This window comes from Serinus canaria, chromosome 10 (assembly GCF_022539315.1).
Source record: "Serinus canaria isolate serCan28SL12 chromosome 10, serCan2020, whole genome shotgun sequence".
NCBI classification, from domain to species: domain Eukaryota; kingdom Metazoa; phylum Chordata; class Aves; order Passeriformes; family Fringillidae; genus Serinus; species Serinus canaria.
In genome coordinates, this window is record NC_066324.1 from 14,175,177 (window position 1) to 14,192,383 (window position 17,207).

The window sequence follows — 17,207 nt, forward strand, 5'->3', positions numbered from 1 at the left end:
TCCGCACCGAAGTACGGACGGAGCGGATGGGCTGCTGTCCTTTGTCCCCTCACCGGATGCGTGGCTTTTCCTTGCAGAGAACTAATTTACTTTTGGAGTTTTGCTCTGGTTTCCTTCACCCCCTTACCAGATACACATTTTTTCCTTGCAAAAACTAATTTACATACTTTCAGAGTTTTATTTTACGTCACCGACTTCTCCCGATACTCTACATGTTTGAAGTGTTGCAGTCTCCCCACTGAACAGGGACTTGTCATTCTGAGACTGTCTTGAACAACCTTCACAATTCAAGGATACAGGAAAATCCTCCCGTAGAAATACAAATGTGAGACATCTGAGCAAAATGTTTCCTCTTGTTTGTCCTTATGCTGATTCTTCTATCAACTGTGCCATCTCAAAGGATTAGTTTTTTAGAGTTTGTACCAAGTTTCTCAGTTTATGCTTTTGTGCTTTTTCATTCCTATTGTCGTGTCAGAATAAAAACCGACTTCCACCTGTCACTGATACAGGTGAGAGAAGGTGTTATAGAAATGCACATAGAATGTAAAATTACAGTTAACATAGATAAGGCTGCAGAAGCTGATGCAAGTATTTACAGACGTCAAATTAGAGAGCTGCTGAGAATACAATGAAAGGATAAACCCTTATTATCCCAAGACTATTTAAAATGTGATTGAAAGCTGAAGATTTCTGTAGGGAGAGGAGAGGTTCATTAGGGTAAAGTCTGAGTAATACACCCACATTAATACTTACAGAATCATAGAATGTTAAATAGAATGTTAAGGGGTTGGGATGGATCATAAGGAACATTTAGTTCCAGACCCTACCACGGCTAGGGACGACTCCCACTAGAGCAGGTTGCTCAAGACCTTATCCAACCTGGACTTGAACGCTTCCAGGGATGGGGCATCTGCAGCCTCTCTATGCAACCTGTGCCAGTGCCTCACCACCCTCACAGTAAAGAAAATTTTCCTAATACCTAACCTAAACTTCCTCTCTTTCTATTAGTCTACACAATCAAATTGTTCCAGTTATCTATTATACTCGCCACAGCCGTGTTTTTTATAGTACGACTGTCTAAGAAACCGCAAGGAAAAGCACCGAGCACGCTCAGGAGAGCCGGACTCACCTGTTTCCCTCCCCTTCCCGCGGCCCGCCCCGCCCCGGGGCCCCCCCGCCCCGGGCCCCGCCGTGACCCGCGGCCGCTCCCCCGCCCGCCCGCACGTCCCCGGCGGGGCGGAGCTGGCGCCGCTGCTGTGATGGCGTCGCGGGCGTTGCGGGCGGAGGCGCAGCCGCTGCGGTGCCAATAGAGAGCGGAGCGGCCGGGCCGGGCATGGAGAGCCTGGCGCAGCCCCCGCCGCCCCCGGGCTCGCTGCAGACGGGCGGCGGGGGCGCTGCCAGCCGGCTCCGCCTGGGAGAAGCGGCGGCGGGCGAGGGCGGCTGTAGGGAGGCCGAGGAGGACGGCGGGCGGCGCAGCCCTTCCCCTCCGCCGGCCCCCGCTCCCGCCGCGGCCCCTCAGACCGCGTCCCCCTCCCGGGCCGCGGAAGGTGCTGCGGCGGCGGAAGGCGCGGGGCTGGCGGTGCCGGAGAGTCCCGGAGCGGCGCCCGCGTCGGAGAGCGGTCCCGCGGGAGCCGGCTCCGGGAGCAGCGGCGCTCCCAGCCCGCCGGGGGAGGAGTCCCGCAGCCTGGACTCGCTGGAGTCCTTCTCCAACCTGCACTCCTGCTGCCCGAGCAGCTCCGAGCTCAACAGCGACGCCGACGAGGCGGTGGTGGCGGGGGCCTCCTCGGGGGGCCCGGCCCCGGAGCCCGAAGGGGACAGGCCGGCGGCGGGCTCCCAGCTTCTCTCTGCTTCCAAGGAACGCTTCCCGGGCCAGTCGGTCTATCACATCAAGTGGGTCCGCTGGAAGGAGGAGAACACGCCCGTCATCACCCAGAACGAGAACGGCCCCTGCCCGTTGCTGGCCATCATGAACGTGCTGCTCCTGGCCTGGAAGGTACCGGGCGGGCGGGCGCCATGGCGGGGCCGGGCGGGCGGTGCCTCTCAGGCGGCTCGAGTGGCGCCGGCTGCCTTCGGGCTCCCGAGCCAGCGCGGCGTGGGGGCACCGCGGGAAGTTTGTGCTGTATCGGACAAGGACGTTGTCGAGAACGCTGGAGAGGAACTTCTGACAGGGACATGTGGCGATAGGACGAGGGGGAATGGCTTTAAACTAGCAAAGGGCAAGTTTAGATACGAGGAAAAAATTCTTCCCCGTGAGGGTGATGAGGCACTGGCACGGGTTGCCCAGGGAATCTGTGGATGCCCCATCCCTACCAGTGTCCAAGGCCAGGCTTGTTGGGTCTCTGGGCGACGTGGTTTAGTAAAAGATGTCCCTACCCATGGCACAGGGTCTGGAACCTGATGATCTTTTCAGGACTCTTTCAACCCAAACTATTCTCCGCATTCTTTTAGTAAATATTTCAGTCTTATTTCTGCTGTTAAGCACATGTCTCACATATAGAACTTTGAAAACAAATACTGCCGTGCAGTATGTTGCCAATATACTACTTAGATGCTGCTGTCCTAAAATTTTATTTCTAAAACAGAAATAAAATATCTCGATGATGTTTACTAACTTGAACAATATATAGCATATAATAGTTTATTGATGTGTACAGGTTTCTAGTAAGTAAAGATTACTATTTATAGCACTGAGCACATAAGTGATATTTTTGGGAAACGGGTTAGTTTCATATAATAAAGCATATGTAGAGCTGTAAGAAATGAAGAATTGTAAAAAATACAGACTTGTACCAGGAGCTGCCTGAGTAATAAGGACACATTCAAAGTTATGCAGTATAGATTGTATTTAAATTAATGAATAAATCAGGTAGTGATCAAGTGCAGCTTTGAGACCTGGAAGTTCTTGTTCTCTGTAGCCATTGTGGATGTGGACTTCCCATAGTTTTAAAATAATTTTCCCCCAGTCTTTTAAGTAATTGAATCTAAGCCATAATGTAGTTATTAACATGTCTATGTGAAAGGAGTATCTTTTGGAGGAAAGCTGTAAGGTTGTGTGCACTGCAAAACAAGGATGAGGGGCACGTGTCAGGAAATGCTGGCAATTCAGCCCCGGAAGACTGAAGAGCTGATAGAACAGAGTCCTGAAATAGGAAAGCTTTACTGGAATAGCTTTTATGTTGTAGTAGCAAGGGGAAGAAATTTGGTATTGGGAGAGTAAGAGGTTGTTTGCAGTGTGACAGGTGACTTAGGAAAAGGTCAAAATGCAAATATGAGAAAAAATTTGTTCAGATGCAGGTAACTGCAGAAGATTAATGCTCTTGGTTGAGTTACAATTTCTACTTATTTTTCTGAGTGGAATAGCTCAGACATCAGGAGGAAAACTCTGGGTACAGTGGTGTTGGTATTTAGGCATCAGTAAAAGCAGTAGAGGGAAGTTGGGTGTGACTGTAAGGTATTGCCTTATGTAGGTTTTGCTATCCTCAGGAGGGTGTGAATGTTGTCACAGGCTTCAGTATTGAACACTTGCTTTGTGTGCTCCCTCTTTGGTGTCTAGGGATGACTTCAAAAACTTGCCATTCCTTATCATTTTTGGGGGGGGGGCATTTTTAAAGAAACAGTTATAGGATCTTCCTTTTTAATCTTTGGTTTAATGAAAGATGTAAATGGGACAGCATTGGTCCTGTTGTTTGAATTCAAGTTTTTGGAGGTTTTTTTTCCCTAACATTTTTGCTTTTTCCTCTGCTGCTGCTCTCCAACCAGAATTTTAACTGACATTCTGCTGGGATCAAATATTACATTAGTGAGAATTAAGGTAATACCCAGTTTTATAAATAGGCAAAAACCAAAATACCCCTTGGGAATGCCCTTCTGTTTCTTATTGCTCAGATTACAGGAAGTTTTCTGTAGTTCTGTCTATTTAAAACCTCAGCAAAATTTACATGAGTTGCAGACAAGCAGCTGAACTGGTGAAACTGTCATCACAAGTTATTATTTACAGGCTTGAGGGTTTTCCTGTTGTTTGGTTATATATTGTAGTTGCTTGTAATTGATTTTCCTAATTACTGCCTCTACAAATTGGCCTTTCTTTTCCCCAGCTCATAGTCAAGAACCACGTTCACAGTGGTTGGGGTGGCGCCTCATCTGTACATCACTGACAGCAGCTTGCTACATGTGAGGGCTGAGGATGGACATCCACCTTCCCACTCCTCCTGAACCAACATGAACACTAGGCTGGGTCAAGTAATTATAGTTTGGGAACAAGAAGGCAGACTGAAAGATGAAAATAGGCAAAAGTGGCCTGAGAATACCATAGTACATGTTGGGTGAAAAGAAGCTACATGTAATGGGGAAAAAAGAGCATAAGAAGGAGATGAGGAGGAAAAATAGAATCACAATAGGGAGTAACAAGCAGTTATGCCTTGGGTTCTATTCCCTGTATCAGGCACCATTTTTCCTTTTTAGAACTCTTTCCTGACAGGGTTGAGAGTTCTGGTCATCCTGTGGATAGATCTGGTCTCAGCCAGCTTAAATGCAGTACTGGTTTGGCAGTTGGGGTTTTGGAAATTCTGAAATAGTAGCACCCACTGTGACTGTTCAAATTCCATTTTGAAAATAGCAGGTTTTGGAACTAAGCTTGTGATAAAACTGCTACCTCTCTTTTATCCACTACTTTCAAAGGATACATAAAACTTTGAGGTGGCAGATTACAGAAGCTGTATTTTAAATATTAAAATTATGAAATTTCTTTTCTTTTGAAGTGTTTTTGCAGTCTGCCTGTCTAAGTGTAACTTGCAGTTTCGCCTATAAGAGGGAGAGCCAAGGAGCTCTGCTACAGGAGTGTTAGAGAAATGTTGTAAGAAGAAAAACAAAAGTACTGTGATACCAACTTGGAAAAGTAGCTGCTGTGCAGAACAGCTGTTGTGCAAAACAGTGTCGTAACCACTTAGACTTGTGTGATGGAAATGAAGCAGAAGTAGAGATTGAAACAAGCATTTTTAAATGTATGTACAAGCGTGAGTTATGTCCTCTGATGTAGAATAGTGCAGCACACTGTTTTTCAGCTTATTTAAATCTGGAGATTGCTCACTTTTAGCTCAGTCCTGTGGTTCACTATGTGGCTAAGCTTAGCAATGCAAAGTTGGCTTTTCTAAGTGTCTTTTGTGATCTTTGTTAGATGTAGCTCATACAACACTTTCTGATAACTTCTGGCATTTCATTAAATGTAATTTGGAGCGGGGGGAATGTGGCAATCATCAGATGCTGAAAGCTTAGTAAGGGTGCCATGTGATTCTGCTCTGTGCTTCTTAGGTAGGATGCGATGTCTTGTACCTGAAGAACTCTGTGCACCTTAACATGTTGCACAGAAATATGCAGGGAAAATTGTGAAACATAAAATAAGCAAAGGGAAAACATGATACAATTAGAATATAAATATTATTAATATTGTCTTGAGAAGTGCATGCATATGGAATATCCTGTCCTTATGTAGAAGAACAGTGATACTGCATAATTGAAAATGTCTTTGAAAGTTTTTTGTGTCATAAGCCTCTCAACAAATAGAATGAGCTGTGTTCCCTACATACCTAGTTCTACTAAAATTTTGGAAACTTTTAGAACTGTATGAATTACCTATTTAGGTATCATAACAATTATGTAAGTAAATGTTATATAACCATTTTCTTGCTTAGATGTATCCAAACTGACATTCAGAGAAGAGGTAGAGTAAAACATTCTACTTAGAAATTCTTAATGTTAGGTTTTCATTAAAATGGCCCTTTTGGGAGGAGCTGAGCACAGTGAGTTCCTGCTGGTCCCCGCTCGGTCGGTCAGAGGCTGCAGTGGTGCTGCCTGTTCTGGGGGCTGGCACTGGCCCTTCACACGTGATGTGCTGTCCCTGTCGCTCGTGCCTGTCCGGATGGCCGGAGCTGGCACAGATTGCTCAGCGGGGCTTGGCAGCCTCCCTTCCTCCGGCACCTGTGGGATGAGCTGAGCCCGCAGGTCCCAGCCTGGAGCCGTGCCCAGCGCAGCAACAAGCCCACTCCCAGCGGCTGGAGCTTACCTGGCTGAGGATGTGGAGTGGCAGCGCACACTGTCCTGTCACAGGTTCATGAAGCTGTTCCTGCCAGGCCAGGGGCACTTATTTGCAGAGAATATTAATTGTTTTTTGTCAAATCTGCTTGAAGCTACCCATACCTCTCTGGAACACTGTGTTCAGAGGAGTTGCATGTTTTAGATAAACATGTTTTGAGAGTATAAGTCTTATATAAGACTTATTATATAAGCCATTAGAAATTTTCTTGGACCCTTTTGATATTCATAGTATTTTCAGAAGTGTTATCCTCTGTGCATGACTATATCACTTAATTTTTTTAAGCCCTTCTATAGTGTGGAAGAATACTGTGGAAAATTTGTATTATGTAGTTTTGGGGTTTATAGTCTAATTCATAGAAACTGTGTAAGTTTTATTAGACAATCTGCTCCATATGAAAACTTGTTTACCACTCTTGTCTTTTAATTAAAATATGCCTCAACTCTATGTCATGCTGTAGTTGTGTGAGAAGGACTAAGTTTCCCACTCCTGAGTGTAGGAAGTAAAATGTTGCTAGAGTTAGAAAAAGCCATCAGGGCAAAGGACCAGGAAACTGCAGTAGAGGGGTACAGGAAGTGGGTGGTAGTTGAGGAAATGCATTTTTCCTAAAATGTGGAATTGATGTAAAATCTAGCAACTAAACATGGAAACCTATTGCAAAAATATGTCCCTCAAAATAATAGATTGTTATGGACAAGAGCAGCTTCTCCTACTGTTGCTTGCATTGCGTTCTTCTGTTGATTTATCTGGATAATGACTGTGGTTCTGTATGATGTTTTGCCCTCCCTTAATTCCAAGGTATTTTTCTCTCCCATTTCCTCTTCACTGTGTATTTCCTGTTGCTTAAGTGCTTGTAATGAAGCTCTGAACAGCTGAGAAATGTCATGTTTTCTGTATATCCCTAAGTCAGCCCTGTTCAGAAGTTCTTAGAATGTGTTGGAACCCCATTAGCCCACTTCAAAGGTGTGATCAAAATCCCACTACACAGGCCAGCCCTAAAATTGCGCCATGAAGTAACCAATTAACTTTGCTTAGCATTTAATCAAGCAGTTAATTTTGAGATGTAGCTTGCTAAAATATCCAGCTTTGAGAGATCCTGGAAATATGAGCAAAACCACTTTGCTTTTTCAGCAGTAGAAAAATAAATGGATAGCTTTACAGTTGTGAGGGAAAGTTCCATTTGTTAACCAGTGATATGAATAATATGGTGTGCTATTTTAAGCTCTATGTATAGAGCTTAAATAGAGGTAAGCTAGTAATTGAGCTTCAGAGTTAGTGTTTGTCATGTAAGCATGCTTCTAGAGGTTCCAAATATGGTGCAGAGCTGAACCTCCCAAGCAATGCTGGCTGAGCTGATACAAATGGTTTAAATAAATAATAAAAAGAGCTAAATTCAGTCCTGAAAGAATCATCACAGGAGCCCAGTTAACAGTTGAGGGAGTGGTGCTGATTTTCCCTCGTATTGTACTGGCACATGTGTGCTGTAGCAGATGTGCAGCAGTGCTGTAGCACTTGAGGCAGGGGTGGTGGAGGTGATGCTGTTCTGTGCCTCAGGAGCTGTGATGAGCCCTGGCTCAGGGGTGTGCAGCTAGTCTTTGCTAAGACTTGAATGTTGCCAGTCCCAGCTTGGAGTTTTAAGAAGCAGCTTTTTGAACTTGTAGTCCTATTGTTTACATGGCTCATACACTATATTTATCTGAATATTCAGTGTAAATATTGTGAAAAGGTTAGAGAGTATGACAGCATTTAGCCTATTGAGCATTAGTTTCAGGAAGAGTTCTGTAAGTTACAATCAGTTGTCATTCATTTAATATTTTCAAAAAAACATGTACCCATGCATGCCTGATTTTTCTTCTTTAATTCTTTTCCCAGATCCCAATACTACCAGCTTCTTTATAAGCCCACCATCTCTGGGCTGATCAATGTGTGGCATATGTCAACTCTAACCCAAGTAGGGACATATTTCTTAGAGTATAAATAAGAAAGCCATATAAACTTGGGTCTCTTTCTTCTTCCACATTTAGTGAAATTTCTTGTGACTACATATATTTAACACATTTACCTTTTGTCAAATATAATTAAAATTGATAAGACAGATATAGCCAAAATTAAAATTGATAAGACAGATATAGCCAAATCACACCTCATTTTCCCTGCAAAGTTATTAAAATAGCTCAGTTTTCATACTGAAAACCCTCTCCATCACAGTGTGAACAAAGTGGTGTGTTGCTATACTGTATATTTGAGTTTGGGGTGCTGAATCAAAGGCTTTATGTAGCTTGCTCTTCCATCTCCTGGTTTTCTACTTCTTCCTACTCCAAAACCAGAAAAGTAGGTGGAACCTCTTAAATCTCAACCATGAGTTAACAGTCTGACATCCTGTCTTCCTGTATGTGTCAAGGACAGCAGTGATCAGTATTGAGGAACTTGATTAAAAAATTCCTGATATAATAAATACCTGTTGTAGACTTTGAATGGCAAGATGTTGGAGGGAGATAGGATGAGAAAATTAAAAACCGAAGAGAGCTTAAAAGTCAACCCCTGAGACAAACCAAGCACAAACCCTAGAAAAATAAAATTCACATTTATGCAGAGAAAAATTGCACTATGTTTAAGGTCTATATCCTCCTGTGGTATTTCTTCAGATTGCCAGAAGCATGTCCATGTATGTGTTTGTGCTTTGCCTTTTGCTTTTCTTCCTGCAGTAAATCAAAGTGTTCAAGGAAAATGTTTACCCAGGATGCTGGAAGAGATGAGAGTGCAGGAAGCTTTTAGCTCTGCCAAGGTGGTTAGTTTTAGCACATGATGATGGTGGGAATAGATCAGGGAAGAGGGGAATAGAATGTTCACCACAGAGTTCTGTGTGTCTGGTTGGCTCTGTCTGGGGTTAAATCAAATGATTAAACCTTGGAATGTGAACATGGGATGAGAGGCTGGGAGGTAATTCCCTTGTACCTGCACAAGTCTTTGGCTTCCCAGTCCCAGCAGCTACAGACGCTAGATCCTTTAGAGACTTTGTACACAGGAACTTTTTGAGCTAATACTCAAAATTAATACTTCTAATACTCAATACTCAGTTAAGAATTTTAATGAAGGTAGGGAGTCAAAGACTTGAGGGGAAGTTTTCTTAACAGTTCCCAGTCTGTTAATTCTGAGTGCTTGTAGTTGAGCCACTGCAGTGAGTGGTGTGTGCTCCTGTGAAGTGGAGGGAGTGCTGGAGGAATGTTCTGGTGGGAGAAGAGAGCACTATGCAGATGTGCACCTGGGAGAAAATGCTGCATGCTTGTGGTTTCTCTAAAAACCAAAGTGCCTTTTTAATCTCTTCTTGTGGCTGCTGTTTAGTAGAGGTCCGGTATGCTAATGGCCTTATAAACTCATGAGGGAAATCTAGACAGAAGACTTCTGATTACAAATACCATGCTTTTTAAATTGTGGTGTTTTGGTGTTTTAAAGAGAATATACTTTCACTTTGACAGATTAAACTGCCACCGATGATGGAAATCATAACGGCTGAACAGCTGATGGAATACTTAGGTTAGTAACTGCAATAAATCCCTTTCATTTGTGTGTTGTACTTTGTGGTGCATAGCAACATAGAGCTGTTTTATGTATCTACTATTTTATTCAGCTTTTTATTTGATTCCAGAAAATTACTTAACAGTATTCAGTTACTCATGCTTTTCCTTAACTGTTTTTAGAAGTTTTTTGCAATGCTTTCCAAAGTGATTGGCCTAGTTCATGCCATTGGTATGGCTCAGTGCACCAACACATTGACAGATTTAAAATTATTCATGTCTCTTACAGTGTTGTTTTATTATAGTTGACAGAATGTAGCAAGTCAGCTCTGTCTTTAATTGTCTATAGTAACTGTAATCCTTGGAAGTATGACCCAATTAAAATAACAAGAAAAATTAATGTAGTCCTCACAGTGATTGGAGTCTCATTTGCAGGCACTACCCTGGTATCATATTCAGTGTTCAGCAAAACTGCAGCTCTTTGTATCTGACAAGGCTGGAACTTTAATAACCCTGACAATCCAGGTCTTAAAAGTGCAGTTCTGATAGTACTTAAGCTGTATGTACCACTTTTCCTTCCCTTGTAGCCTGACAAATATAAAATGTTTGAACTTAGTAGAATAGGTTTGATTTTTCTTAAGCAGGAGAAAAAAACCCTTTTGATATTTTCTTTATTTTTGCTTCTGAGAACATAGCTTGTTGTTCTCAGAAGCAAATTGCTGAGTCTTCTGGTTGAAGAAAAAAAGTTATCTACATAGTTTTCTCCAAAAACTAAGAAATCTTGCTTTCTGTGTCTAAGCATTTCTTATAATTGCATTGATGACACAATACTGCCTGAAGTCACTACATAATTCCAGTTGTCTAAACGTGTATTGTTTCTTGAAGGCATATTTTAGCTTCTGGAATTATCTTACTAAATTGAATAATAAAACTGTGTTCAAATTATTTTGGTTCCTATTCACTCAACAGGATTAGCAGTTCTTCTGCAGCTGAAAAAAAAAAGCCAAAACCAACAAAACAGCCTTCAACCACTTTCAAGTTAAAAGAGTATAAATTAGGAAACTTATAATGATATTTTTCTGAGTTTAGTAATGGAGCAAGGGAATAAGTACAAAAACATTGAAATAAAATCTGGAATGTGGATATTAGTCTCTAAAGATGTTATAAATTTTGAACCTCAGTGTGTTGATTAACTATTAACTAATTTATTACCTTTGCATTGTAGACAAAGGTGGAATACAAGTGTTGTGGTTTAAGCCCAGGCAGCCCCTTGTTCACTCCCCTGCCAGTGAGATCAGGTAGAGAATGGGGAAGGTAAAAACAGAAAACCTGTGGGTTGAGTTAAAGACTCAATATGGGGAAAGCAGAGCAAAACAGGGAATTAATTCACTGCTTCCCAGGGGCAGGAGAGTGTTCAGCCATCCCCAGGAGAGCAGCGCCCTGTCACATGTGCTGACTTGGGAAGAAAAACACCATCCATCACTCCAAGTGCTCCTCCTTCTTCCCTCCATACTGGGGGATGATGTCACCTGGTCTGGAACCATCCTTGTGCTCAGTGGGGGTCACCTGTCCTGGCTGTGTCTCCTCACAGCCTCCTGAGCCCCCTACCAGCATGGCTTTGTGAAAAGCAGGAAGGGCCTTGGCTCTGAGTGAGCCCTGCTGAGCAATAACAAAAATATCTGTGTTATCAGCCCGGTGTTCAGCACAAATCCAAAGCACAGCCCCACACCAGCCACTGTGAAGAGAAACGGCTATATTCTAGTCCAAACCAGCACAACAAGTTTTATAGACTTACTGGTGTATAAAACATGGCAAAACTTTCACAGTGTCAGTCAGGATAAGTGGTTGTCTTCTTAAATTGTGTACAGAATTACATATGTTACTCTGAACAGTTTGACCTTTTTATATTTTTAAGCTGAGGCACAGAGGGAGGTTAGTTTTTGAATAGTGAAGAGATTGGTATGATACGCCAAGAGATTATGAAATGTTGCTTTAGTAACAATTGGCCATTTGAATTTTATTTCTTACTATAATCTTACTAAGTTTTTATATTCATATTTTACTCCAGAATTATAATTGAGGTTACGAAACAATGTGATCTCATTAATTTGGTAGAAAACTTTGGTCGTGGTATTCATTATCAGTCAGCTTCAGTCAGAAACATTCATAGAAATGTTGAAGCTTTGATTGTGTGATAAATTTATTTTCTTTTTTGCTTTCTTTTAGGAGACTACATTCTTGACGCAAAACCTAAAGAGATATCTGAAATTCAGCGGCTTAATTATGAGCAGGTAAGGAGCTGCTCCTATGTCTGAGGAAACTAAAACTACGTTTCTCACCTAGAGTTTGTCACCTTGTTAAAAACCAGAAGCATACAGACCATTGTTTGTAGTTTGTTTTTGTCTGGGCTTGATGTAGAGTAATAATTTTATATATGGGCCATTAGTGAAGAAAAACTCAGTATTTATTAACAGAAGACACTTTTTCCCCCCCTGTTATGAAATAACAGTAATGAAGTAAAACAGGTTTTATTGAGGAAGTGTAACGCAGAGGTACTAATAAAAGTTTGTAACAGGGTGGTTGCTTTTTGAAGTCTTGTGTTGCATGTCCTTCAGTTGCTCTGTTCAGTGGTGCCTGCCAGAGTTTCTCTGAGGATGTAAACAGAGTAAGAGAGATCTGTGTTCTTACTCGTGATGGACAAAAAGAGGTTGATCCCCTGTTATGAAAGGCAATGTTATTTGCACTGTTTATATGTCATCACAGAATTCTTTCTGTACTGAAGATAATGCTATTAGATTTAAAAATTGTTGATTTAGTATATATTTTCCAAGCTCTGTCTGTAGTCATAGCTGGTTTTTTGGTTACTCATAGAAAAGTGAATTTGAATTTTTTAATAGGTGTAAGGTTTCAGGGTAGTTCTGTTTATTCTTAGGTCATTTTTTTCTTGTTCTCATTCAGTGTTGAAAGCTAAATTGAGTAATTTGAGATTGAGTTGTATCAGATTATAGGAATTACTTTTGTAATAATGAAATTGGCTACTTTTTTCCACACAATTCTGTGTTATAGAAGGTATAGCTATAATCACCTTATAGGAGGGTGATGAAAACTATTATGCCTGCTGAAAGTGCAACCTCTATAGCTTTCTTACGCTCAGATATATGGATTTAGAACATAAATGTCACATACCTGAAGTTTTTAACCATGTAATTTCAAAGAAGCCTTCTGTTCTAGAAATCTTCTAAGTTGCTTTGAAGGTATGGAAATAGTTAAAGTGAGAAGTGATAATGTTGAAATTGTAGTGAGAAACTTCTGTGGTTTTCTGGTCTGTTTGATGTAATCCTGCTTTGTTTGCAAAGTAAACATTAACAAAATAAATGCAGCTATTGTCTGTAGATGTATGGTCTGAATTTGTGGATGGCTAGTGCTGACTTACTGGGGACTTCTTATTTATTCAGCAGAGTAAGTTTATGGCAAAATTTCTTTCAAAACAGACAGGTTTTTATATTTGATATCTGGCCCCTCCTAATGACATGCTCTTGTTAAGGTGGTTTGGTTTGCTTTTAAAATGATAAAAACTTCAAAGGTGAAGCCATCTTGAGAATTGCTTCAAAATCTTGCTAAATTCTAAACCTTGTGACAGCAAAGTTGTCAATAAGGTGAAGCAATTTGTAGTAAGGCAGTGGGAGCTGTTCCATTCCTGATCATGGAAACTTGACAGAACAGGGCAGTTAAAGGGCTACAAGCTTTAAAATTCTCATTTGTAGCAGCCATGCTCAAGTGCAGATTCTGATCAGAAAACAACAGAAGCAGCTGTCTTTAACCATCAGTAGTTTCAGTCTGTGAATCTTTGCTGTCTCCATCTCCTGTCCAATCTGCATTTCTGGTCTTTGTCATGCTATTTTCTCATTGTTTTAAGCCTGAATTCCTCTTAAACAACAGAATGTTGCAAAACCCAAAAACCCCCCAAAGAAGCAACAAAGTGCCTCCATTTCCCCAAATCTTTTGCTCAAGACTTCCTGACCATATTCTTGTGGACTTTTCTCACTTAGTGGAAAATTCTTTTTCCTGCATATCGGGAATTTTTTTTATCTGTTGGTTCAAGATAACTGTTTGACAAAAAACATGTTTTCTTTGGCTCATATTTCCTTTCTGTGATTGGAACTTCATAACATCTTTCCTTTCTGTGATTGGAACTTCATAACTTGATAATTCTCCTTAGGATTCTATTGGGATCACTACTATAATAAGTGCTACTTTCATGACTTGTTTCAAAAGTAGAATCTACAGGCCATTTAAAGGTATGCCCAAAATAAGATAGAAAATGTTATTTTAATTAAAGAAAAAAAGTGGTTGAACAATTAAAGACTCTGAATCTCAGTACTGAATCCTGAAATTTGAGCTGGCAAGTGGGTCTGTGTAGATCCTACTGTTCATTAATTATGTAGTGACAAGTACTTCATCCTGACTTGTAAGGGAAGGCTTAAAAGGGGAGAAGAAACCTCAAGAAAAGTCCCTTGAAGATTCCTTTATAATTCAGTTTTCCTGCCAACATCTGGCTTGTGGCTTTGGGAAATAGACCTAAAAGCAATGAGAACTGCCTAAAAGTAGTTTATGGGTGTAAAAGAAGAAACAATCAGATAGAGGTCATTGGAGGGAGATTCTTTTATTTCCTATATCTCCTGGCACAATGTGTAAAGGGAATGTGCATTGAAACATTTGTTTAGGTAATTTACCCTTTAAATTTTTTTTTGAAGTGTTGAGTTAATGAGTGCTAAATGATGAAGGGTTACAAGAGTAACCCCTGCCAAGTGTTCAAAGCTGTGTTGGGTGATCTGTTCTGTTCTTTTCTTTCTGTTGTCAGAATATGAGTGATGCAATGGCAATTCTGCATAAGCTGCAGACGGGTCTGGATGTCAATGTGAAGTTCACAGGTGTCCGAGTATTTGAATACACACCTGAATGCATAGTGTTTGATCTGCTTGACATCCCCTTGTACCATGGATGGTTAGTGGACCCTCAGGTAACTTACTCTGTTTCAATTATTAAAAAATAAGGTTATTCTGAATATTATTGGTGGGTTGGGAGGTATTTGCAAATTTTAACAAGTCAATAATGAATATGGTAATGAATTTTTTAAACCTAGTCAGAAAAATTAAGAAGCGAATGCAGACTGTGTTTTTTCAGTGCAGGAGCTTTGCAGAGCCTGGGTCTATAGTCAAACTACTTTAAAAGCCTTCTATGACTCTGTAAAGGAGAATTGAGGGAAGTAGCAAGTTGCCCCAGATACAGTGTCCCAGTCATCATTTTTGAGAACTTATTAGGGAACACGTGGAAGGAATACAAAGTTATTTTGCTCCTCTTTTTAATTCTGATTTCTTAGTCACTGCTATTGAGAAATGAGGATGGTGGAACTGGTTGGAGAGAACTGCATCTTTAGCAAACATGTAATTTATTTTTAATTATATTATTTAATAAACCATAAAGTGGTATTGTTTGCTGAGGGGGAAACTGGTGAGTTTGGCTGGAATAATAATGCCGAAGTGTTTTTCTTTTCATGCCTTGTTGGTGAGAGTTGCTGCTCTCTTACCCTGGCCCAGCTGATCCAACTCATGCCATGTTCTCCATCTGCCTTAGCTCTTGATGCTAAGGGTTAACTGAAGGATTTAAAATAGGATCTGAAATAGCAAAATGTGTAACACTCTGGGCTAAAATGTTTTGGCCTAGACTTTTTAAGGGGATAACATCCTCTCTTTATTGAATTCTTACTGTCTTATTAATAATTGCCACTGGCTTGCAGATGTGTTCTGTTCTTCTCAAAGTTAAATTCTCCATGTTGCTCCTTCCTGCTGCAGGTTGCTGACATAGTAAAAGCAGTTGGTAACTGCAGTTACAATCAGCTGGTGGAGAAGATAATTTCTTGTAAGCAGTCAGAAAACAGTGAACTGGTTAGTGAAGGTAAGTAATCTTTTTCTATATTTTATCAAAGTATGTCCCCTGCCAAATCTAAGTTAGATGTTTTCCCTGTGGGTGATGCTGAATAGAGATAACAGTGGGAAGAGCTGCATTCTGTGTGCGGAGCTGCTTTCCCTGGGCAGGCACACAGCACTGTGCTTGTCTTCTCAGCTTCTCTGATGCACGCTCTTGATCTGTTCAATATACTTCTTCAAAAGCTGGCAAGAACTTCCCCTCTTGTGGCAGCATTCAGATTTCAACCTAGCTATGTATTATCTCTTGTAATTAGAATATCAATTATATACTCCATTACAACAGGGGGAAATATGAGTAGTATTAGAAGTGGATGTAGCATTTCTGAACATGGGAAGGTTTGTTTGCAATGCTGTGGTTTTAGAACTTTGACACTTGTTGTCCCCTCTTTTTATGTGTTACCTAAGGCTTGTGGCAATATGGGGACATAGGGGGAAGATGGGAAAAGTGCTCCTGTTGTTTCCAGATCTTATATTGGCAAGTGTGTAATCGACACACATAACAGTATGTTTTGCTTTTTAGGGTTTGTAGCTGAGCAGTTCCTAAATAACACAGCTACACAATTGACATACCATGGACTGTGTGAGCTGACTTCAGCTGTCCAGGAGGGAGAGCTTTGTGTGTTCTTCAGGAACAACCATTTTAGCACCATGACCAAATACAAGGTACATCCAGCATTTTTGTCTTTATTATTGTGTTTTGTGTTTCAAAGCAAGTCATGCTTTTTTACTGTCTTGAAGTAGAATTAAATTCCAGGTTTTTATATATAAATATGGCTTACAATGAATATAAGGTCTGTAGTAAGTGTTGCTTAGGAATTATTGATTGCAGTGGTTTAGTCACTGGGATCCATTACTACTTTAAATCTTCTTGTAGCCTTTCCCTTTATGTTCTGTTTAGTCCCTGTGTTAACTCTTTGTGGTTAGGTATAGTTATGTACACTTCTTACACAGCTTCAATTTTCTTGCAGTTTGTGGTTGGCATGATAGGGTTACTTTAATTTCTTGTTTCTGAGGATCTAAAAGTTTGCATTACATTTGGCCAGTAGATGAATAAGTCCATATGCAAAATCCCAAATGTTTCGAGAAGCTGAAATGGGCTACAATATTGGTTCCCTTTGTTAGGGAAGAGAATTTCTTTAAATTATTTTTTATCTGTATCTGGGGAAGCAAAATGGCAGCAGTTGGGAAAGGAGTATTCCAGGGTTCAAAAAGCAAGTGTCAGCATGGTTAGTGCTTCTGGGACTCCTTCCTCCATGGAATGGAGAATCTAGTTTGGCAAGTTTACATTCATTTATGGAGCATCTTCATGCTAAAACAGCTTTACTTCTGCTAGGATGATAGTGTATGAGTTTTTACCCTTGTATAAGAAGCTTAAATTTATGTTCTGGTTATCTGTTATTTAATAAGACTTTAATTTCATGTACATTTGTCCTTATGAATAATGCTAATAAAAGCAAAAAAAAGAAGAGGTTTGTAACACGCAAAAAAATTAAGAAACCCCTGGTTTTGCCATGATAATGTCATATACCTCATGTGAATGACACTTTCATTTGTTACTACTAGTCCTTTTTTCCTCCCTCTGTTAATCTTGGCTGTCAGTGCTAATCTTTGGCATTT

The 17,207-nt window shown here is 40.8% G+C and overlaps 1 protein-coding gene across 1 annotated transcript in view; it reads left to right on the forward strand.

Moving 5' to 3' along the window:
• The first annotated feature begins 1,226 nt into the window (after positions 1 to 1,226).
• MINDY2 (MINDY lysine 48 deubiquitinase 2) overlaps positions 1,227 to 17,207 on the forward strand; it is a 32,685-nt gene continuing 16,704 nt past the window's right edge. Inside the window, exons 1-6 of the mRNA XM_009089880.4 lie at positions 1,227 to 1,993; positions 9,565 to 9,622; positions 11,830 to 11,894; positions 14,465 to 14,623; positions 15,456 to 15,558; positions 16,111 to 16,253. Coding sequence (XP_009088128.3) covers positions 1,334 to 1,993; positions 9,565 to 9,622; positions 11,830 to 11,894; positions 14,465 to 14,623; positions 15,456 to 15,558; positions 16,111 to 16,253 — 1,188 coding nt within the window. The 5' untranslated portion in view covers positions 1,227 to 1,333. The remainder of the gene's footprint in view (positions 1,994 to 9,564; positions 9,623 to 11,829; positions 11,895 to 14,464; positions 14,624 to 15,455; positions 15,559 to 16,110; positions 16,254 to 17,207) is intronic.